This window comes from Scomber japonicus, chromosome 24, assembly GCF_027409825.1.
Source record: "Scomber japonicus isolate fScoJap1 chromosome 24, fScoJap1.pri, whole genome shotgun sequence".
Lineage (NCBI taxonomy): Eukaryota > Metazoa > Chordata > Actinopteri > Scombriformes > Scombridae > Scomber > Scomber japonicus.
Genome location: NC_070601.1, coordinates 646057 through 669775, shown reverse-complemented (window position 1 = coordinate 669775; position 23719 = coordinate 646057). Strand labels below are relative to the sequence as shown.

The window sequence follows — 23719 nt, the reverse complement described above, 5'->3', positions numbered from 1 at the left end:
TATAGATGTTTATAGATGACAGTATCATGTTTATAGATGATGGTATCATGTTTATAGATGATGGTATCATGTTTATAGATGTTTATAGATGATGGTATCATGTTTATAGATGTTTATAGATGATGGTATCATGTTTATAGATGATGGTATCATGTTTATAGATGATGGTATCATGTTTATAGATGTTTATAGATGATGGTATCATGTTTATAGATGTTTATAGATGATGGTGTAACAAGCAAGACAAACTGGAGTTTTCTTCATAATTATAAAACCACAGCAGACATTTTGACTTTTTAAAACCTTTTCTGAAGCTGCAGAGTCACACTCATTTAAACGCTTTATAAAACAGTCGGATCTGATCACTACGAGCTACGACGGGTTTAAGAGATGCTAACAAACACAACGACACAGACGGGGCTACACTTCTTTAAGTACATCGTTAACACTCCAGCATCGGTTGAGAAATGTAAACAGTGGTGCACATTCGGTAAAGCAGCGGAGGACTGCACGAGCAGAAAAAAGTCAGAAGAAGAAGAAAAGGAGCGGTTAACTGAGGTGTCGTGAACATATTTCAAGGGCTCCGAGACTCTACGCATCATATCCCAAAAACAGCTAACAGAGCGGTGAAGGCACTGACGGGGAGGAGCGCTGAAACCCTTGAATGGAAGCTAACAGAGCCGGTGTGAGAGTGTAAGACAGAGGAGTGTTACAAACAAAGACCAGAAAAGAAAAAAAAGATGAAGCCAGGAGGAGGAACAGGTGACCTCGCAGGGGGTCAAAGTTCAGCGTCACCTTTCACCTCCAGACCAGTCGATCAGAAGCGGCGAGGCGGCAGGAGACCAACTCCTCCTCCTCCTCTTCCTCTTCCTCCTCGAGTCCAACATGAAGGCAGGTTTCTGCAGAGAGGACGAAGAAACATCATTAGACCAGTTTACTACAAGTCCCAGAAGGCATTGCTGCAAGAGACATCCAATCAGAGAGCAAAGAAACGTGTTTTAATCCAGCTGATGCTAAAGACTGCAAAAGTACTACAAAAAGTACTTCTTCTAATACTGATACTACTACTATTACTGCTGTTACTAGTACTACTACTGTAACAACTACCACACATAAAATACACTAGTGCTGTCAGCGTTAACGTGTTAATCGTGATTAGATTAATGCAATCCATAACGTGTTAATTTTGTTTTAATGGCATTTTAATGTTGCAAGCCTTTTTGTCTCTTCTACTCCCCCGTAGACGGCTCCTCTAGCTGTAGCGCTATGCTTTGAAGTGGCCTCCTGCAGTAAACCTACCGCGCTGATGGAAAGTAAGAGAGCTACTGGACTTTTGAACGGCTTGTTTAACTTTAACCCTCGTGTCGTCCTCACGTGTCAAATTGACCCCGTCTTATTCTTCTTTCCTCCCTTCCTTCCCTCCTTCTGTCTGTACTTCCTCCATCCCCCTTTCTTCCATCCTTTCCTTCCTTCCTCCTTTCTCCCTCCCTCCTTCTTTCCTCCGTCCTTCCTTCCTTCCTTCCTTCTTTCCTTTCTCTCTCTTTTCCTTCCTTCCACCCTCCTTCTTTCCTTCCCTCCTCTTTTCCTTTCTCCCTCCCTCCTACCTTCCTTCAAAGACCCGGACAGAGACAGGAAGCAGAGTGTGTGTACCTCGAGGTGGTGGCTATGTGCTGGAGCTCCCTCTCCTCTCCAGGAATCTGCTCCTCAACACAAACACACAACAACACCAGATTAGTTTAACCACAGCACGTCAACATGTGGGCGGAGGAAGGGAGGAAGGAAGGAAGGAAGGAAGGAAGGAAGGAAGGAAGGAAGGAAGGAAGGAAGCTTAGAGTTTGTATATGTCAGTATAAGCTGCTGCTGACAGAAGAAGACGTTAAAGGTCAGACAGTCTGTTTTAGTTTCTCTGATTCTTTCTCCGTCTGTTCGTCTGGAAACTGAAACCTGCAGCAGGTGAACACACACACACACACACACACACACACACACACACACACACACACACACACACACACTGTAACACACACACACACACACACACACACACACTGTAACACACCCACACACACACACTTCCTCTGACTGCACATCTGTGTTTGAATAAAAACACGAAACTGACTGAAAATCTAAAGACGAGAAAACATCAAAGTCAAACTGTGTGTGTGTGTGTGTGTGTGTGTTTGTGTGTGTGTGTGTGTGTGTGTGTGTGTGTGTTTGTGTGTGTGTGTGTGTGTGTGTGTGTGTGTGTGTGTGTGTGTGTGTGTGTGTGTGTGTTTGTGTGTGTGTGTGTGTGTGTGTGTGTGTGTGTGTGTGTGTGTGTTACTCACACTTGAGTTTGTCGAACAAAGTCGGCAAAGTTTTGATCTTTGGAGCACAACTCTATGATCCTCAGACGCTCCTGGATTTCCTGCAGGAGAGGAGGAGAGATTATATGACTGAGGAAGAAGAGGAGGATGAAGAGGAGGAGGAAGAGAGGAGGAAGAGAGGAGTAGAGGAGGAAGAGGAGGAGGAAGAGAGGAGGAGGAGGATGAATAAGAGGAGGAGGAGGAAGAGAGGGTGAAGAGAGGAAGAGGAGGATGAAGAGGAAGAGGAGGAGGAGGAGGAGGAAGAGGAGGAGGAGGAGGATAGAAGAGAGGAGGAGGAGGAGGAAGAGGAGGAGGAAGATAGGAGGAGGAGGAAGAGAGGAGGAGGAGAGATTATATGACTGAGGAAGAGGAGGAGAGATTATATGACTGAGGAAGAGGAGGAGCAGGAGGATAAAGAAGAGGAGGAGAAGAGGAGGAGGAGGTTGAAGAGGAGGAGGAGGATGAAGAGGAGGAGGAAGAGGAGGAAGAGGAGGAAGAGGAGGAGGAGGTGCTGACCTCTTTAGTTAAGGAGCCGTTGTGATAAACGTGTTTCATCTCTTCGCTGTCTGTGTCGCTGCTGTACTGAGCGTGCTCGTGGTTGCCGTGGAGATAGTACTGTAGCTGCTCGTCGTCATAGCGACGGTAGTACTGAGCGCTGACCGGGTCGCTCTCAAACATCGGGTTGAATTTAGTCGCTCGCTCCAGAGTCGGCACGCTGTCACCCCGTCTGAAATGAGTCACTTCATTACAAAAAGGTTTCACTACTTCCTGTTGGGATTTTCAGATTAAAAGCTTCACAAATGTAATATTAACATTACAGAAAATTACACTAAATTTTCCCTTCCTCCCTCCCTTCCTTTCCTTCCTTCCTTCCTTCCTCCCTCCCTCTCTTGCTCCCCCACTTTCTCCCTCCCTTCCTTCCTTCCTCCCTTTCTCCCTCCCTCCTTCCTCTCTCCCTTCCTCCCTCCTTCACTTTCTCCCTTCCTTCTTCCTCCCTCCCTCCCTTCCTCCCTTTCTCCCTTCCTCCCTCCCTCTCTTGCTCCCTCCCTCCCTTCCTTTCTCCCTCCCTCCTTCCCTTCCTTCCTTCTTCCTCCTACCCCGTCTGAAATGAGCCAATCATTAAAAAAATGGTTTCACTACTTCCTGTTGTGATTTTCAGATTAAAAGCTTCCTTCCTTCCTCCCTCCCTCTCATGCTCCCTCCCTCTCTTCCTCCCTCCCTCCCTCCCTTTCTCCCTCCCTCCCTCTCTCCCTTCCTTCCTACTTCTTCCTCCTACCTCATCTGAAATGAGTCAGATCATTGAAAAGGTTTCACTACTTCCTGTTGTGATTTTCAGATTAAAAGCTCCACAAATGTAATATTAACATAACAGAAAATTACACTATATATATCTAAACATTATAAAGCATTAAAGTGTTTTACCTTGGCGGGTCCTCCGTATCCTCGCGGTCGTACTGCTCCCGTAGCGTCCTCGCCAGGAAGAACACGGTTCCCGCCGCCACCATCAGGAAGCCGACCACCGAGGCGATGGCGATGCCGACCACCAGCGGCTCCGACACGTACTCCTCACAGTGCTCGCCGCGGTACCACCAGTTCTCCCCAACCCGACACCTGCAGCCCAAACACACCGTCAAACTTCCTTCCTTCCTTCCTTCCTTCCTCCCTCCTTTCCTCCCTCCCTCACTCCCCTTCATACGGTGTCCCACTAGGGTCAAACTTCCTTCCTTCCTTCCTTCCTCCCTTCCTTTCTCCCTCCCTCCCTCCCTTCCTTCCTCCCTTTCTCCCTCCCTTTCTCCCTCCTTCTTCCTCCCTTCCTCCCTCCCCCTCTTCCTCCCTCCCTCCTTCCTTCCTTCCTTCCTTCCTTCCTTCCTCCCTCCCACTCTTGCTCCCCCACTTTCTCCCTCCCTCCCTTCCTTCCTTCCTCCCTCCTTCCTTTCCTCCCTCCCTCACTCCCCTTCATACGGTGTCCCACTAGGGTCAAACTTCCTTCCTTCCTTCCTTCCTTCCTTCCTCCCTTCCTCCCTCCCTCCCTTCCTCCCTCCCTCCCTCTCTCCCATCCATCCTCCCTTCCTCCCTCCCTCCCTTCCTTTCTCCCTCCCTCCCTCGCTCCCTTTCTCCCTCCCTCCTTCCTCCCTCCCTCCCTTCCTCCTTCCTTCCTTCCTTCCTTCCTCCCTCCCTCCCTCTCTTGCTCCCCCACTTTCTCCCTCCCTTCCTTCCTCCCTCCCTCTCTCCCATCCATCCTCCCTTCCTCCCTCCCTTCCTTTCTCCCTCCCTCCTTCTTCCTCCCTTTCTCCCTCCTTCTTCCTCCCTTCCTCCCTCCCTCTCTTCCTCCCTCCCTCCCTTCCTTCCTTCCTCCCTCCCTCCTTTCCTCCCTCCCTCACTCCCCTTCATACGGTGTCCCACTAGGGTCAAACACACTCCCCGCCTGAGTTGAGGTGCATTCAGGGACAATTCGACATCTCTGTTTCAAACTCTGACCTGCAGATGGCGCCCTTTTCGGGGATGATGTCACATTTGCCGTCGTTGAGGCAGAAGTCTTCCTGCAGCTCACAGACGCTCTGACAGGGAAGTCCGTCTACGCTGAGGTATCCGGGGTCGCACACGCACTCCGCCTCGCCCGACCAGCGGTTCACCCGGCAGCGAGAGAACTCGTTACACGCCTGGAACTTACACGGGTCGGCTCGGTCGCCTGCAAGACAGAATGAGACGGAGAGGTTTGAGATTAAAGGAAGAAAATCTGCTTCTCCTGCATCATTACTTCAGAACCTTCCTCCTTCCTTCCCTCACTCCTTCCTTCCCTCCCTCCTTCCTTCCCTCACTCCTTCCTTCCCTCCCTCCTTCCTCCCTCTTTTCCTTCCCTCCCTCCCTCCTTCCTTCCTTCCCTCCCTTCCTTCCTCCCTCCCTCCCTCCCTCCCTACTTCCTTCCTTCCTTCCTTCCTTCCTCCGTCCCTTCCTCCCCCACTTTCTTCCTCCCTCCCTACTTTCCTCCCTCACTTTCTCCCTCCCTTCCTCCCTCTCTTCCTCCCTACATCCCTTCCTTCCTCCCTCTCTTCCTCCCTTCCATCCTCCTTCCCTGCCTCCCTCCCTCCCTCATTCTCTCCCTCCCTCCCTCCCTTCCTCCCTCCCTCACTTTCTCCCTCCCTTCCTCCCTCCTTTCCTTCCTCCCTCCCTTCCCCCTACTTCCTTCCTTCCTCCCTCCCTCCCTCTCTTCCTCCCTCCCTCCCTGCCTCCCCTTCCTTTCTCCCTCCCTCCCTCCCTTCCTTCTTCCCTTCCTCCCTCCCTCACTTTCTCCCTTCCTCCCTCCATCCCTTCCTCCCTCCCTCCCTCTCTTCCTCCCTCTCTCCCTTCCTCCCTCCCTCACTTCCTCCCTCCCTCCCTGCCCCCCCCCTTCCTTCCTCCCTTCCTCCTTCCCTCCCTCCCTCACTTTCTCCTTCCCATCCATCCTCCCTCCCTTCCTTCCTTCCTTCCATTTGTCCTCCCTCCCTTCCTCCCTCCCTCTCTCCCTCCCTCCCTCCTTTCCTTCCTTGACTCGAGGACAACAGGAGGATTAAGAAGCACAACCAAACCCAACGACACGAGGACAGAAGAAGAAGAAGAAGAAGAAGAAGAAGAAGAAGAAGAAGAAGAAGAAGAGGAAGAGGAAGAAGAAGAAGAGGAAGAGGAAGTGGAAGTTTGAGGCTCATTGGTGAATCTAATAAAGCAACCTGTAGCCATGAGAGAGAAGGAGTCAGTGAGTCAGTGAGTCAGTGGTATTAATGTGTGAAGAGGATTTATCAGTGTTGACTTGTTGCAGAGACTAATAATGAGTCAGAATAGGTAAAGGGTTAGCGCTGGCTTCCTGCAGGAGTTACCGTAGCGACGGTTGAACAACCTTCACACAGCGCTGTGCAGACAGTGATTACGCTGTAGATTAGACTCTGCTATGATTGGCTCAGACCGATTAATGAGACGCAGCAGCTCAGAACAACACGCTGCTGCTTTAGAAACCTTCTAACATGGTCTCTGCTCTACTTCCTCCTGTCTCTGCTCTACTTCCTCCTGTCTCTGCTCTACTTCCTCCTGTCTCTGCTCTACTTCCTCCTGTCTCTTCTCTTCTTCCTCCTGTCTCTGCTCTTCTTCCTCCTGTTCCTCCTGTCTCTGCTCTTCTTCCTCCTGTTCCTCCTGTCTCTGCTCTTCTTCCTCCTGTCTCTGCTCTACTTCCTCCTGTCTCTGCTCTACTTCCTCCTGTCTCTGCTCTACTTCCTCCTGTCTCTGCTCCACTTCCTCCTGTCTCTGCTCCACTTCCTCCTGTCTCTGCTCTTCTTCCTCCTGTCTCTGCTCTTCTTCCTCCTGTCTCTGCTCTACTTCCTCCTGTCTCTGCTCTTCTTCCTGCTGTCTCTGCTCTACTTCCTCCTGTCTCTGCTCTACTTCCTCCTGTCTCTGCTCCACTTCCTCCTGTCTCTGCTCCACTTCCTCCTGTCTCTGCTCTTCTTCCTCCTGTCTCTGCTCTTCTTCCTCCTGTCTCTGCTCTACTTCCTCCTGTCTCTGCTCCACTTCCTCCTGTCTCTGCTCTTCTTCCTCCTGTCTCTGCTCTTCTTCCTCCTGTCTCTGCTCTACTTCCTTCTGTTCCTCCTGTCTCTGCTCTACTTCCTCCTGTCTCTTCTCTTCTTCCTCCTGTCTCTGCTCTTCTTCCTCCTGTTCCTCCTGTCTCTGCTCTACTTCCTCCTGTCTCTTCTCTTCTTCCTCCTGTCTCTACTCTTCTTCTTCCTGTTCCTCCTGTCCCTGCTCCTCTTCCTCCTGTCTCTGCTCTACTTCCTCCTGTTCCTCCTGTCTTTGCTCTACTTCCTCCTGTCTCTTCTCTTCTTCCTCCTGTCTCTACTCTTCTTCTTCCTGTTCCTCCTGTCCCTGCTCCTCTTCCTCCTGTCTCTGCTCCACTTCCTCCTGTCCCTGCTCCTCTTCCTCCTTTCTCCTCTACTAGTTCCTCTAACAGACAGAGCTCAGACAGACGATGAGTCAGTGTGTGTTCTGCTGCTCACGTTCCTCTCAGACAGATAATCTCAGGTATTAGATCAGAGACAGGAGTCAGACACACAGAGAGACGATTACAATACCTCTGAGCCTTCCACACACACACACACACACACACACACACACACACACACACACACACACACACACACACACACTACAAATATACGTGTTTAAATAGTTAATCAGAAAGTCCACCTTAAGACCGGTGAGATACAAACATAAAAATTAGGGCTGTCAGCATTAACTCGTTAATCGCGATTAGATTAATGCAAATATAGATTAAATAGATTAATGTAGCAAGCCTTTTTGTCCCTTCTACTCCCCCGTAGACGGCTCCTCTAGCTGTAGCGCTATGCTTTGAAGTGGCCTCCTGCAGTAAACCTACCGCGGCCCTGTTTCCTTCTTCCTCTTTTCCTTCCTCCCTTCCTTCCTTCCTCCTTTCCTTCCCTCCCGTAGACGGCTCCTCTAGCTGTAGCGCTATGCTTTGAAGTGGCCTCCTGCAGTAAACCTACCGCAGCCCAGTTTCCTTCTTCCTCTCTCCTTTCCTTCCTTCCTTCCTCCCTTTCTTTCTTCCTCCTTCCTTCCTCCCTTCCTCCTTTCCTTCCTTCTTCCTCCCTCTCTCCTTTCCTACCTTCCTCCCTCTCTCCTTTCCTTCCTTCCTTCCTCCCTTTCTTTCTTCATCCTTCCTTCCTTCTTCCTCCCTCTCTCCTTTCCTTCCTTCTTCCTCCCTCTCTCCTTTCCTTCCTTCCTCCTTTCTTTCTTCCTGTAGTTCGTAGTTTAAGACCATGCAATTCAAAACTCGATTAATTGCGATTAACTATGGAAACTGCGATTAATCTCGATTAAAAACTAACTTCACAGAGCTGTAGTTCGTAGTTTCAGACCATGCAATTCAAAACTCGATTAATTGCGATTAACTATGGAAACTGCGATTAATCTCGATTAAAAAACTAACTTCACAGAGCTGTAGTTCATAGTTTCAGACCATGCAATTCAAAACTCGATTAATCGCGATTAACTATGGAAACTCTACGATTAATCTCGATTAAAAAACTAACTTCACAGAGCTGTAGTTGGTAGTTGGTAGTTTCGGACTCACCTGACTCCACGTCCAGCGAGTACTTGTCGATGGCCAGGTTCATGGTCTTGTAGGCGGTGTTGGCGAAGTCCTCGAGGATCAGGTAGACCACGTTGGTGACGCCTCTCGGAACCGGCTTCCCGAACCTCATGCGGCTGTTCACTACGATGCTACCGTTCCGGAAGTTCAGGATCTCCAGGTTCTGGAAGTTGTTCAGGTTGGACTGAAGGTACGGGACCAGCTGAGAGGAGGACACGGGTTAGTCTGAGATTCATTTCCTGGTTCTGGTTCTGTTGAGCCAGAATGGTTTTATAGATCCTTCCTTCCTTCCTTCCTTCCTTCCTTCCATTCTCCCTCCTTTTCTTCCTTCTCCCTTCCTTCTATCATCCGTCCTTCCTTTCCTTCCTTCTTCCTCCCTTCCTTCTATCACCCATCCTTCCTACCTTCTTCCCTTCCTCTTTTCCTTTCTCCCTCCCTCCTACCTTCCTTCTTTCCTCCGTCCTTCCGTCCTTCCTCCCTTTCTCCCTTTCTCCCTCCCTTCCTCCTTTCCTTCCTTCCTTCCTCCCTTCCTTCTATCATCTGTCCTTCCTTTCCTTCCTTCCTTCCTTTCTTCCTTCCATCTCCCTTCCTTCCTTCCTTCCTTCCTTCCTCTCTCCCTCCCTCCTTTCCTTCTTCCCTCCCTCCTTTCCTTGTGATCAGAAGGAATGTGACCCAGAATGGTTTTATAGATGAACATGAAGCAGAGTAATGAGACCCAGATGACTCCAGAGTAGAGGAGGAGGAGTAGAGGAGGAGTAGAGGAGTAGAGGAGGGGTAGAGGAGTAGAGGAGGGGTAGAGGAGGAGTAGAGGAGGGGTAGAGGAGGGGTGGAGGAGTAGAGGAGTAGAGGAGGGGTAGAGGAGGGGTAGAGGAGTAGAGGAGGAGTAGAGGAGTAGAGGAGGAGTAGAGGAGTAGAGGAGGGGTAGAGGAGGGGTAGAGGAGGGGTAGAGGGGTAGAGGAGGGGTAGAGGAGTAGAGGAGGGGTGGAGGAGTAGAGGAGTAGAGGAGGGGTAGAGGAGGGGTGGAGGGGTAGAGGAGTAGAGGAGGGGTGGAGGGGTAGAGGAGGAGTAGAGGGGTAGAGGAGTAGAGGAGGGGTAGAGGAGGAGTAGAGGGGTAGAGGAGTAGAGGAGGGGTAGAGGAGGAGTAGAGGAGGAGTAGAGGAGTAGAGGAGGGGTAGAGGAGGAGTAGAGGAGTAGAGGAGGAGGGTGAGGCTCTCTTATAAACCTACAAACCTGCTTCACATCAAACTCAATTTATTAGTTTCTAAAATTAAATCTTAATAAGAGTTTCAACTTTTTAACAAACTGGCTGAACGTTCTCCTTAAAATACATCATTTAACCTTCATGTCTGTTTGACTGTTCCTCCTTTCCTTCCTTCCTTCTATCATCCGTCCTTCCTTTCCTTCCTCCCTTACTTCTTTCTTTTCCTTCCTTCCTTCCTTCCTTCCTCCCTTCCTCTTTTCCTTTCTCCCTCCCTCCTACCTTCCTTCTATTATCTGTCCTTCCTCCCTTACTTCTTTCCTTTCCTCCCTTCCTTCCTTCCTTCCTTCCTTCCTCCCTTCATCTTTTCCTTTCTCCCTCCCTCCTCCCTTCCTTTCCTTCCTCCCTTACTTCTTTCCTTTCCTCCCTTCCATCCTCCCTCCTTTCCTTCCTTCTTCCTCCCTCCCTCCTTTCTTTCCTTCCTCCTCCCTTCCTCCTCCCTCCCTCCCTCCTTTCTTTCCTTCTTCCTCCCTTCCTCCCTTGCTCCCTTCCATCCTTCTTCCTTCCTTCCTCCCTTTCTTCCTTCCTTCCCTCCTTCCTTCCTCCCTTGCTCCCTCCCTTCCTTCCTCCCTTGACTTGAGGACAACAGGAGGGTTAAAGATATGCAACCTTTGTTGTCATGGCAACAGTGAACGCCACCATTAACTGACATGACATCTATTGCTAGAACTCGTTCTCACCAGCTGGAGGAAGCGTTGCTCCAGGGCTTTGTACTCGGGGGAGCTCTTGTTGAAGAGGTCCATGGAGAACGCCATGTTGGTCACCCTGAGGCTGAAGAACACCGTCAGCGCTCGGCCCGGTCTGGTCGGCATGGCGACGCCGTCCATGTCCGAGCCCTGAGCGCCGCTGGAGAAGCCGCTGCTGTCGCCTTCGGTCGCCACGCCGAACACGTCGAAGCTGACGTCGATGCCCGGTATGTTGGAGAAGGTGTGCTCGAACAGCTGGATCTCGGTGACGGGGGTGCTGTCGTTGACCTGCGAGGACGTCGGCGTTTGGAGGACGTCGCCCACGGCAACGACGTCTGAAGCTCCGGTTAAGCTAGCACCTGGATCTTCGTCTTGTGGTGAAACGCCTGGCGATCTTTCTGCCGGAGCGGAAACATCGGCGGCGCTCAGCGGAACCTCGTCCTCGTGGTTCGGCTGCTCGTGCTGAACCAGATCCTCGTCTTCCGGCGCCGAATCCGACACGCGAGTGAACGGCGAGTCCTTCTCGGGGGAGAGCGCGATGCTGCTGCCGCCGCCGTGGTCGGAGCTCACGGAGGACGAGGTCTGCACCGGAGCGGCGGCTGTTGTGACGATCATGACTTCATCCACAGCCAGGTCCTCGTCCACGGAGGCGACCGGCGGCTTTGTCGGCGCTGGATCAGAAACGCTGATGTGTTGCTCCTCCAGAATCTCGACCTCATCGGGGTGTTTGGTTTCCGGCAGCAGCAGCAGCAGCTCGGGGGTTTCAGTGAAGACTTCCACATCTGACGGTTCTGGAGTGACGATATCAAAGCCGGATTCTTTGACTGTGACCGGCTGCGCTTCGATGAAAGTCGGCGACTCTTCGGTTGGTGGAGCCTCAGAATCAGCGACTCCAGGCCCAACCTCAACCTCCACCGCCTCCTCAGGTGCCGCGTCTTCAGTCAACCCAACCGTTGGCGCCTCCTCAACCTCAACCTCAACCGCCTCCTCAGGTGCCGCGTCTTCAGTCAACCCAACCGTTGGCGCCTCCTCAACCTCAACCTCAACCGCCTCCTCAGGTGCAGCGACTTCAGTCAACCCAACCGTTGGCGCCTCCTCAACCTCAACCTCAACCGCCTCCTCAGGTGCAGCGACTTCAGTCAACCCAACCGTTGGCGCCTCCGGACTTGGATCAGTTGCACCTGCAAAAACAGCAGCTTCACGAGTCCAAGATTCAGGTGCGGGACCCTCTGTGGCCGGCTCCAAGATGCTGTGTGGTAGAGTTGAGAAGGTGTCTTTGGGCAGGAACACCGGCGCCTTGGTGGTGCTGGAGTACTGAGGGTCTGTACTGATGTGTGGAGTCACCAGAACCTGATCCAAGAACGGTTCCTCCTCGCTCCCGTCCAGCTTCGACTCCTCAGACGTTGCAGGTGTCGTCGTCGGTGAAGGCGGTTTGCTGGTCGGCGCCTCAAAACCGGCAGCGTCGTCCTCCTCGGCCCCGTCCTCGTCCTCCAGGTCCGGCGGTGGGAGGACCTCCAGGCTGTTGTCCCCCCGCTCAGACGCCCCCCCCCGCCGGCTGCCACCACCACAGATCTGCGTCCTCGCCGTCTCCAGAGGAACCAGAACCGGACCCGTCGGCCTCAGAGCCGGTTTGAGGCTCCACGGCGAAGATGTCGTCACCTCGAGGGGTTCGGTCTCCGTCCGCAGCATTACTGACGAGCAAACCTTCACCTTCCAGCTTTCCTTTATCTGTACAGCAGGAAACACATGCAGACTTTCAAAATAAAAGAAGAAATATAACGTTTCAGGACATGACAGGAAGTGGTATCTAAAGGTGGACAGGAAGTGGTACTTAAAGGTTGACAGGAAGTGGTATCTAAAGGTTGACAGGAAGTGATATCTAAAGATTGACAGGAAGTGATATCTAAAGATTGACAGGAAGTGATATCTAAAGGTAGACAGGAAGTGATATCTAAAGGTTGACAGGAAGTGATATCTAAAGGTTGACAGGAAGTGATATCTAAAGATTGACAGGAAGTGGTATCTAAAGGTTGACAGGAAGTGGTATGCAGACTTTCAAAATAAAAGAAGAAATATAACGATCTAAAGGTGGACAGGAAGTGGTATCTAAAGGTAGACAGGAAGTGGTATTTAAAGGTTGACAGGAAGTGGTATCTAAAGGTTGACAGGAAGTGATATCTAAAGGTTGACAGGAAGTGGTATCTAAAGGTGGACAGGAAGTGGTATCTAAAGGTTAACAGGAAGTGATATCTTAAGGTTGACAGGAAGTGATATCTAAAGGTGGACAGGAAGTGATATCTAAAGGTTGACAGGCAGTGATATCTAAAGGTTAACAGGAAGTGGTATCTAAAGATTGACAGGAAGTGAGCTCACGGTCGTCGGTCTTCTCGGGGTTTTTGGCGGGAAGCGTGGGGCTCTCCTCGAACGTGAACACGTCGTTCTCGCTCGCCTCTTCGCTCTGAGCTCCTTTCCACGAGTCGAACGGGTCGAACAGGAAGTCGTCTTTCTTCAGGAAGGCGTTGCCGTCGCCTTCGGCCTCGTGGCTCGGAGCGTCGGGAGGCTTCTCGGCGGCGAGGACGTTTTCCTGTTAGAGACGACAGGAAGTAGCGGTTACTTCTATACGTCTGGTTGTTAATAAACGAATAAATGTGGTTTCTTCCTTCCTTCCTTCCTTCCTTCCTTTCTCCCTTCCTCTCTCTCTCCTTTCCTTCCTTCTTTCCTCCGTCTTTCCTTCCTTTTTCCCTTCCTTCTATCATCCATCCTTCCTTTCCTTTCTCCCTCCCTCCTTTCCTTCCTTCTTTCCACCCTTCCTTCCTCCCCCCTCCTTCTCTCTATCTTTCCTTCCTTCTATCATCCGTCCTTCCTTTCCTTCCTCCCTTTCTTCTTTCCTTTCCTTCCTTCCATTCTCCCTCCTTTCCTTCCTTCTCCCTTCCTTCTTCTTCCCTCCCTCCTTTCCTTGTGATCAGAAGGAATTTGACCCAGAATGGTTTTATAGATCCATCCTTCCTTCCTTCCTTCCTTCCTTCCTTCCTTCCTTCCTTCCTTCCTCCCCCCTCCTTCTCTCTTTCTTTCCTCCTCCCGTTTCTTGTGCTTTTCTCACCATGCTGTCGAAGGCTTCGGCCGGTCGGATCGTCGGCTTCACAGCAGGAAGTAAGTTCTCATCTGCAGGAAAGAAACAATCATCAAACAGGAAGCAAGGGAAAAAGGAAGGAAGGAAGGGAAGGAAGGATGGAAGGAAGGAAGGAAGGAAGGAAGGAAGGGAAAGACGGGGAAGGAAGGAAGAAAAGAAAGAAGGGAAGGAAGGAAGGGAAGGAAAAAAGGAAGGAAGGAAGGAAAATAAGGAAGGAAGGAGGGAAGGAAGGAAGAAAAGAAGAATGGGTGGAAGGAAGGAAGGAAGAAAAGAAAGAAAGGAAGGAAGGAAGGAAGGAAGGAAGGAAGGGAAAGACGGGGAAGGAAGGAAGAAAAGAAAGAAGGGAAGGAAGGAAGGGAAGGAAAAAAGGAAGGAAAAAAGGAAGGAAGGAAGGAAAATAAGGAAGGAAGGAGGGAAGGAAGGAAGAAAAGAAAGAAGGGAAGGAAGGAAAAGAAGGAAGGAAGAAAAGAAAGAAGGGAAGGAAGGAAGGAAAGGACAGAAGGATGGAAGGAAAGAAGGAAAAGAAGGAAGGATGGAAGGAAGAAAGGAAGGATGGAAGGAAGAAAGAAAGGAAAAGAAGGAAGGATGAAAGGAAGGAAAGGAAAGAAGGAAGGAAGGAAGGAAGGATACGTGGTAATCAAACACTATTAATGACTGAATGAGTGATTTAAAGTGTTATTAACCGTTGCCTGGCAACAGCGGCTGGTTGTGCGTCTCCAGGCTGCTGTTGGTCATGAAGTTGTCTTTGTGCAGCGCCTCGGTGATGTAGTTCCTGAAGTCGGTGATGGTGTAGACGACGGTCGGTTGCTCCGCCGCCGCCGGGTAGTTCTTCTCCACCAGGAAGTTCTGCTGAGACAGGAAGTCCAGCGTGTCGTTGGAAACACCGCCCGAGTCCACCTCCAGGGTGACGGAGTAGTGAACCAGCACCACCAAACCTCTGGGGGAAAGCAAGGAGATGAGGGTTAGTGAGGAAGGAAGGGAGGGAGGAAGGAAGGGAGGAAGGGAGGAAGGAAGGACCAAACCTCTAAGACAAAACAAGGAGATGAGGGTTAGTAAGGAAGGAAGGAAGGAGGAAGGGAAGGAGGGAGGGAGGAAGGGAGGAAGAGAGGGAGGGAGGAAGGATCAAACCTCTGAGGGAAAGCAAGGAGATGAGGTTTAGTTTGGAAGGCAGGGAGGAAGGAAGGAAGGGAGGAAGGAAGGGAGGGAGGGAGGGAGGGAGGGAGGGAGGGAGGAAGGAAGGGAGGAAGGAAGGGAGGGAGGGAGGGAGGGAGGAAAGAAGGAAGGGAGGGAGGAAGGAAGGGAGGAAGGAAGGGAGGGAGGGAGGGAGGAAGGGAGGAAGGAAGGGAGGAAGGGAGGAAGGGAGGGAGGGAGGAAGGATGGGAGCAAGGAAGGAAGAAAGGAAGGATGGAAGGAAGGAAGGAAGGAAGGAAGGAAGGAAGGAAGGAAGGAAGGAAGGGAGGACCAAACCTCTGAGGCAAGACAAGGACATGAGGTTTAGTTTGGAAGGAAGGAAGGGAGGAAGGGAGGGAGGAGGGAGGAAGGAAGTTTTTTTGGTGCAGATTTTAAAGAAGCTGCTGTCTGAAACAAAGGGAATGATTAACAGTGTGGATGATTGGGGCGGGGGGGGGGGGTCCTCAGCACAGCGCGGGGGGGGGGGGGGGGGGGGGTGAGCCTTTTCGTAACCCTAACACAGTAATCCTCCTCCGTCAGACTCTGATCCCACTTAACAGATAAATGACTATTGTTAAAGTCATTAGAGGAAATTAGAGCAGAGCTTTGATTTACTCAGCGGGGGGGGGGCAGGAGGAGGTTCAAGAAGAGGTGGAGGAGGAGGTGCAAGAAGAGGTGGAGGAGGAGGTGCAGGATGAGGAAGAGGAGGTTCAGGAGGATGAGTAGGTGCAGGAGGAGGAGAAGGAGGAGGTTCAGAAGGAGGAGCAGGACGTTCAGGATGAGGAGGTTCAGGAGGAGGTTCAGGTGGAGGAGGTGCAAGAAGAGGTGGAGGAGGAGGTGCAGGAGGAGGAAGAGGAGGTTCAGGAGGAGGAGGAGGAGCAGGTTCAGGAGGAGGTGGAGGTTCAGGAGGAGGAAGTGCAGAAGTAGGTGGAGGAGGTGCAGGAGGAGGGGGAGGTGCAGGGGAAGGAAGTGAAGGAGAAGGTGCAGGAGGAGGAGTAGAATCAAGTGTTAAAGGGTTAAACTTACCGCTCCAGGTCCTTCTGAGGCCTGCAGAGACACACACACACACACACACACACACACACACACACACACACACACACACACAGAGAGACACACACACACACACAGTCAGCTGTTATCATGGTCTCAGGTATGAAGGAGTGATGATGTCATACATGGATGATATATTTTACCTGAACTCGACCACGTAGACGCTCTTAAAGCCCGGCAGTCTGACCAGAGCCTCCTCTATCTGGAGCAGAGAAGAGAAGAGAAGAGAAGAGAAGAAAGGAAAAGAAAAGAAAAGAAAAGAAAAGAAAAGAAAAGAAATGTTCACTTTGTTTTATTTGCTTTTTATTTGACGCTTTAAAGACGTTCAGCTCCGTTATCAGATCAGCTGATTGGGGAAGGAGGTGGGAGGAAGGAAGGGAGGAAGGAAGGGAGGAAGGAAGGGAGGGAGGGAGGGAGGAAGGGAGGGAGGAGGGAGGGAGGAAGGGAGAAAGGATGGATGGATGGAAGGATGGAAGTAAGGAAGGATGGGAGGTTTAATACGGAGACTAAATGGGTCAAATATGTAAAAACACAGATGTGAGAGAGGAGCAAGGAAGGAAGGAAGGATGGGAGAAAGGATGGATGGATGGAAGGATGGAAGTAAGGAAGGATGGAAGGATGGGAGAAAGGATGGAGGAAAGGAAGGAAGGATGGAAGGAAGGATGGAAGGGAGAAAGGAAGGAAGGAAGGAAGGAAGGAAGGAAGGAAGGATGGAGGGAAGGAATGTAAGAAGGAAGGAAGGAAGGAAGGAAGGAAGGAAGGATGGAAGGACTCAGCCTCCATATTCCCTCATTAACGAGCCGCTGCTGCAGTCCCAGCCATAAACCGGCTTCCCGCGTCACTGGCCCTGGCTCCGAGCCTGAAACCTCCCAGCTGCACTCGAACGCACCGCCTCACTGGCCCTGGCCCCCCGAACCTGAAACCTCCCAGCTGCACTCGAACGCACCGCGTCACTGGCCCTGGCTCCGAGCCTGAAACCTCCCAGCTGCACTCGAACGCACCGCGTCACTGGCCCTGGCCCCGAGCCTGAAACCTCCCAGCTGCACTCGAACGCACCGCCTCACTGGCCCTGGCCCCGAGCCTGAAACCTCCCAGCTGCACTCGAACGCACCGCCTCACTGGCCCTGGCCCCGAGCCTGAAACCTCCCAGCTGGACTCGAACGCACCGCCTCGCTCTGCTTTCCTGGCAGCGGCCGGAGGTGAGTCAGCGCTCGTATACTGTAAGCTCTCTGCAGCAGCCGCTCCGCTTATAGCTGGCCTCGGCTTTAAAAGCGTGAAGCGTTAACGCTCCTTTGAAGCCGAGCCGAACTCCTGAGTCTGCAAGTTCGGAGGAAACCACAAGCGAGAGAGTTTTTGGGAAGCGAGCGAGTGACGGACGTCAGAGAGCCGAGGAAGAGGAGGACAAACCACAGCTCAGTGTTCTCATCTGGTGCTCCAAAATAACACCATGACAAACACTAACGTCTCCACGAGGATGGAAGGAAGGAAGGAAGGATGGATGGGAGGAAGGAAGGATGGATGGATGGAAGGACCAAACCTCTGAGACAAAACAAGGAGATGAGGTTTAGTTTGGAAGGAAGGAAGGATGGAAGGATGGGAGGATGGGAGGAAGGATGGAAGGATGGAAGGATGGAAGGATGGAAGGATGGATGGATGGGAGGAAGGAAGGATGAATGGATGGGAGGAAGGATGGATGGAAGGAAGGAAGGAAGGAAGGATGAATGGATGGGAGGAAGGATGGATGGAAGGAAGGAAGGAAGGAAGGATGGAAGGATGGGAAGAAGGAAGGAAGGATGGGAGGATGGATGGATGGATGGGAGGATGGATGGATGGTAGGAAGGAACGATGGATGGATGGGAGGAAAGAGGAAGGAAAGAAGGAAGGATGGATGGGAGAAATAAAGGATGGGAGGAAGGAAGGAAGGAAGGAAGGAAGGAAATAAGGAAGGTTCTTCTGTTGTCTGCAAAATAAAATGGAGTTTAAAGGGTTAATCCCACATTAATCTGACTGAGGAGCCCCATTATGATGTCATGGTGTGATGTCATGGTATGATGTCATGGTGGTGACATCATCACGACTCTCACCCTGCGTGTGAAGTGCCTGCTCAGCTGCTGGTATGGGAGGAAGGAGGGAAGGATGGATGGATGGTAGGAAGGATGGATGGATGGATGGGAGGAAAGAGGAAGGAAGGAAGGAAGGATGGGAGGAAGGATGGAAGGATGGAAGAATGGAAGGAAGGATGGATGGATGGATGGATGGAAGGAAGGATGGATGGATGGATGGAAGGATGGAAGGAAGGATGGATGGGAGGAAGGATGGATGGATGGATGGATGGATGGATAGAAGGATGGAAGGAAGGATGGATGGGAGGAAGGATGGAAGGAAGGATGGATGGGAGGAAGGATGGAAGGATGGAAGAATGGAAGGAAGGATGGATGGATGGAAGGATGGAAGGATGGAAGAATGGAAGGAAGGATGGATGGATGGGAGGAAGGAAGGAAGGATGGGAGGAAGAAAGGAAGGAAGGAAGGAAGGAATCTGACTGAGGAGCCTCATGATGATGTCATGGTGTGATGTCATGGTGTGATGTCATGGTGTGATGTCATGGTGTGATGTCATGGTGTGATGTCATGGTGTGATGTCATGGTGGTGACATCATGGCGTCTCTCACCCTGCGTGTGAAGTGCCTGCTGAGCTGCTGGTACTGGGAGCTGCTGGGGTTCCTCAGAGCGTCGCTGAAGGTCTCCGTCCTCAGCTTCACGCTCATCTCCACCAGCTGATCCTTCAGAGGCCGCGGGGGGCGGAGCAAGCTGGCGTCGATCTCGTTACCGATCTGAAACAAACAGGAAACACTCAGGATTTACACTTCCTGTCGGCATACCGGGTCAAACTGACTGGTCCTTCCTTCCTTCCTTCCTTTCCTCCTTCCTTCCATCTATCTTTCCATCTATCTTTCCTTCCCTCTTTCCTTCCTACCTCCTTTCTTCCTTCCATCTATCTTTCCTTCCTTCCTTCCTCCTTCCTCCCTCCCTTCCATCCATCTATCTTTCCTTCCTTCCTTCCATCTATCCTTCCTTCCTCCCTCCCTTCCATCCTTACTTCCATCTATCTTTCCTTCGTTCCTCCCTCCCTTCCTTCCTTCCTCGCTCCATCCTTACTTCCATCTATCTTTCCTTCCTTCCTTCCTCCCTCCTTCCTTCCTTCCATCTATCTTTCCTTCATTCCTCCCTCCCTTACATCCTTCCTTCCTTCCTTCCATCCTTGATTACTTCCTTGACTCGAGGCCAATAGGAGGGTTAAAGATGTTTGTAGGTCACACCAATAAAGTTCTATTTAAACATTTCTTTGCTTTTCCTTATTGAGGTCATAACACAACCTGTATCCATAGCAACCATATCACAACCTGTATCCATAGCAACCATAGCACAACCTGCATCTATAGCAACCATAGCACAACCTGTACCCATAGCAACCACAGCACAACCTGTATCTATAGCAACCATAGAACAACCTGTATCTATAGCAACCATAGCACAACCTGTATCCATAGCAACCATAACACAACCTGTATCTATAGCAACCACAGCACAACCTGTATCTATAGCAACCATAGCACAACCTGTATCTATAGCAACCATAGCACAACTTGTATCTATAGTAACCATAGCACAACCAGTATCTATAGCAACCATAGCACAACCTGTATCCATAGCAACCATAGCATAACCCGTATCTATAGCAACCATAGCACAACCTGTATCTATAGCAACCATAACACAACCTGTATCTATAGCAACCATAACACAACCTGTATCTATAGCAACCATAACACAACCTGTAACTATAGCAACCATAACACATCCTGCATCTATAGCAACCATAACACAATCTGTATCTATAGTAACCATAACACAACCTGTATCTATAGCAACCATAGAACAACCTGTATCTATAGCAACCATAACACAACCTGTATCGATAGCAACCATAGAACAACCTGTATCTATAGCAACCATAACACAACCTGTATCCATAGCAACCATATGACAACCTGTATCTATAGCAACCGTAGCACAACCTGTATCTATAGCAACCATAGAACAACCTGTATCTATAGCAACCATAGAACAACCTGTATCTATAGCAACCGTAGAACAACCTGTATCCATAGCAACCACAGCACAACCTGTATCCATAGCAACCACAGCACAACCTGTATCCATAGCAACCATAGCACAACCTGTATCTATAGCAACCATAGAACAACCTGTATCTATAGCAACCATAACACAACCTGTATCTATAGCAACCATAGCACAACCTGTATCTATAGCAACCATAGAACAACCTGTATCTATAGCAACCATAGAACAACCTGTATCTATAGCAACCATAACACAACCTGTATCTATAGCAACCATAGAACAACCAGTATCTATAGCAACCATAGAACAACCTGTATCTATAGCAACCATAATACAACCTGTATCTATAGCAACCATAGAACAACCTGTATCTATAGCAACCACAGCACAACCTGTATCTATAGCAACCATAGAACAACCTGTATCTATAGCAACCATAGCACAACCTGTATCTATAGCAACCATAGAACAACCAGTATCTATAGCAACCATAGCACAACCTGTATCTATAGCAACCATAGGACAACCTTTATCTATAGCAACCATAGCACAACCTGTATCTATAGCAACCATACCACAACCTGTATCTATAGCAACCATAGCATAACCTGTATCTATAGCAACCATTGGACAACCTTTATCTATAGCAACCATAGCACAACCTGTATCTATAGCAACCACAACACAACCTGTATCTATAGCAACCATAACACAACCTGTATCTATAGCAACCATAGAACAACCTGTAACTATAGCAACCATAGAACAACCTGTATCTATAGCAACCATAACACAACCTGTATCTATAGCAACCATAGCACAACCTGATGGTCTAAAAGTTAAATGAGTTCAATAGATTTATGTTTTTGGTTAAAGTCATTCAGGCCTCACCGCGTTCTCCTGCTGCTCCTCGAAGTCGAAGCCGTTGTTCCCCAGTAAGTTGTCGTCAGGCTCGTCTGTTCTCTCCGTTGGATCGGGGAAGTTGCCGTTGTTGTACTCCTCTACGTACTTTGGCGTTGCCTCCTCGCTTGCCGTACCTCGGGTCTCTTCTGTCCCAACTCCTTCTGAATATGCTGCTGGAGCGACATCATCGACCTCTGCAGGAGGACCAGGGGCGCCGTGCTCGCTCGGGGTTCCTTCTTCTTCTTCTTCTTCTTCTTCAGGTGCAGCAGGCGACTCTGGATCGTCCTGCTCAGGTGGTTCCACCTCTAAAGTCGGTTCTGGATGGGATTCAGTAACAACGTCCGGAGATGTTTCACTCGGAGCTTCTGGGACTGTTTCTGTCTCGACTTCAGGAGAAGATTCTGGTTCTGGCTCGTCCTCCTCTGTTGTTCCCTCATCGGTAGTTTCTGGAGGAACTCCCACGTCAGAGTCTCCTGGAGGTTCCACCGTGACCTCTGGTTCAGGTGTTCCCTCCTCTTCAGTCACTGGTGATAGTCCTTCTGTGTCTTCAGGAACAACAACAATAACTGGAGTTATCTCCTCATCGGACTCTGGAGCGGTTTCATCCACAGTGTCCTCCGCTGGTTCCTCTACATCAGCGTCTTCCTCTGGTAGTTCCACAGAAGGTTCCTCCTCTTCATCTCCCAACGGTTCCTCTACATCAACGTCTTCCTCTGGTAGTTCCACAGAAGGTTCCTCCTCTTCATCTCCCAGTGGTTCCTCCTCAGCTGCTTCTTGGTTTTCATCGACTGATGTTTTATCCTCGTCAGTTACTTCGGGTTGTGTGGGTTCTAGTGTAGGTTCCTTTTCTTCTAATTCTGGTTCTAATTCTGGTGCGGGTACTTCAGTAGGTTCCTTCTCTTCTTCAGGTTCTAGTTCTTCTGTGGGTTCTGTCTCTTCTGCAATTTCTTCTTCAGGTTCTGCTCCTTCTGTCGGTTCTTCTGCAGGTTCTGTCTCTTCTTCAAGTTCTGCTCCTTGTGTCGGTTCTTCTGCAGGTTGTGTCGTTTCTTGAAGTTCTGCTCCTTCTGTCGGTTCCTCTGCAGGTTCTGTTTCTTCTGCAGGTTCTTCTACCAGTTCGACTTCGTCTGTCGGTTCTTCTGCAGGTTCCGTCTCTTCTTCAAGTTCTGCTTCTTGTGTCGGTTCTTCTGTAGGTTCTTCTACCAGTTCTGCTTCGTCTGTCGGTTCTTCTGCAGGTTCCGTCTTTTCTTCAAGTTCTGCTGCTTGTGTCGGTTCCTCTGCAGGTTCTGTCTCTTCCTCAAGTGCTGCTCCTTCTGTCGGTTCTTCTGCAACTTCTTCAAGTTCTGCTTCCTGTCCTGGTTCTCCTGTGGGTTCCGTCTCTTCTACAGTTTCTATAGGTTCTACTTCTTGATCGTTTTCTTCTTCCTCTGCAGCACCTTCTGTAGGTTCTACAGTTTCCACAGGTTCTGGATCTTTGCCAGCTTCTTCTGCAGTTTCTCTCACATCACCTCCCTCCTCCTCTAAAGGTTCTGCAGGTTCCTCAGGAGTACCTTCCTCTTCTGGTTTTCCTACAGCCTCAGTTGTTCCCTCCTCTGTAGTCCCTTCTTCAGCAGTTTGTGTTTCTTCTGCAGCATCGACGGGTTCTTCCTCCTCTGAGACGGCTACAGGAGCTTCTGATGCGTTCTCCACAGTAACGGCTGCTTCAGGTTCTTCTTCTCCTCCGGCTGGTTCTTCAACATCGGTCTCCGTTGTTACGACTTCAGCAGCAGCTTCAATAACCAGAGTGTCTTCTTCATGTTTAACTTCTACTTCCTCCTCTGGTTGATCTTCTTCGTCCTCTGTGGTATTCAGTGGTTCCTCATCGTCATCTGGTAAGATCACAATGACTTCGGCCTCTGCAGTCGGCTTGTCCTCGATGTCTTCACTGAGTTCTACGTGTTCTGTCTCGTCTGTAGTCGTCAGAACCGAGGCCTCGGAGGGAACCTCGGTCTCTACGTGAAGGACAGATTCTTGCTCTGGAATCACGTCTATGAATGTCTTTTCTTCTTCTACTACTTCTTCTCCTTCTTCTTCTGAGTCTGTTATTAGGAATATAGTTGGAGATTCATCCTCTGTAGGGTTCTCTACAGGTTCCTCAGCTGGTTCTATCTGATCCACTGACTCCGGTGGATCCTCATCAGGTGCGACTGTGTTTGACGTCGTACCCAAAGTAATGTCCTCTGGGATTTTCTCTGTCACGACTTCTAAAGATGCCTCGGCTGCCTCTTCTAGACCGACTTCCTGTTCCTCTTCCCCAACAGTGACGGCTTCCGTAGCAGGTCCTGTTGTTGGTTCTGTGAGGACTTCTTCAGCTACAACCTCTGAAGGCGGTTCTTCTACTTCCTCTTCTTCTTCTTGGATCGCCTCTGAATCCGACACGTCCACATCTTCAGAAATGATCTCATGGACTTTGTCATCGTCGGCTTCCTCCTCCTCTTCCTCTCCTGTTGTATCTGGAACAGGTTCGTCTTCTCCGACTGAGTCTTCATCTCCTCCCTCAACCGCTGCTTCTTCAGATTCAGACAGATGCTCGGTGTCTTGTGGCTCGGTGTCTTGTGGCTCGGTGTCTTGTGGCTCGGTGTCTTGTGGCGCGGCGGTACCAGCAGGGTCAGAGGTCAGCGTTGTAGCAGGAGCCGCTCCGACCGACCCTTCGGTGACAGCGGACGGAGCGGTCCAAGCGTAGTCCTGGTCCGTTGGCTCTGCTCCGGCGATGATGACGTCATCAACTGTAAAAGGACAGAGACTAAATGTCAGAAACCAGTTTACTCCTTCTGACTCTGGGTCAATATTATTTCTTTTCATTATAAAACCTGCTTCATTGATTGGTTGTCCTACTTAACCCTCCTGTTGTCCTCGGGTCAAGGAA

The 23719-nt window shown here is 50.3% G+C and overlaps 1 protein-coding gene across 1 annotated transcript; it reads right to left on the bottom strand.

The window, feature by feature from the left end:
- Nucleotides 1-442: 442 nt before the first annotated feature.
- Nucleotides 443-21422, bottom strand: LOC128354580 (interphotoreceptor matrix proteoglycan 2-like). Its single transcript, XM_053314798.1, has 15 exons — nucleotides 21407-21422; nucleotides 20806-21362; nucleotides 18441-18602; nucleotides 15913-15971; nucleotides 14236-14483; nucleotides 13517-13578; nucleotides 12790-13000; nucleotides 10411-12107; nucleotides 8455-8674; nucleotides 4824-5034; nucleotides 3768-3956; nucleotides 2862-3072; nucleotides 2330-2407; nucleotides 1651-1703; nucleotides 443-506 (listed from the first exon to the last, which is right to left on the bottom strand). The coding sequence occupies exons 1-15, from the start codon at nucleotides 21420-21422 to the stop codon at nucleotides 443-445; spliced, it is 4038 nt and encodes a 1345-aa protein (XP_053170773.1).
- Nucleotides 21423-23719: the final 2297 nt, after the last annotated feature.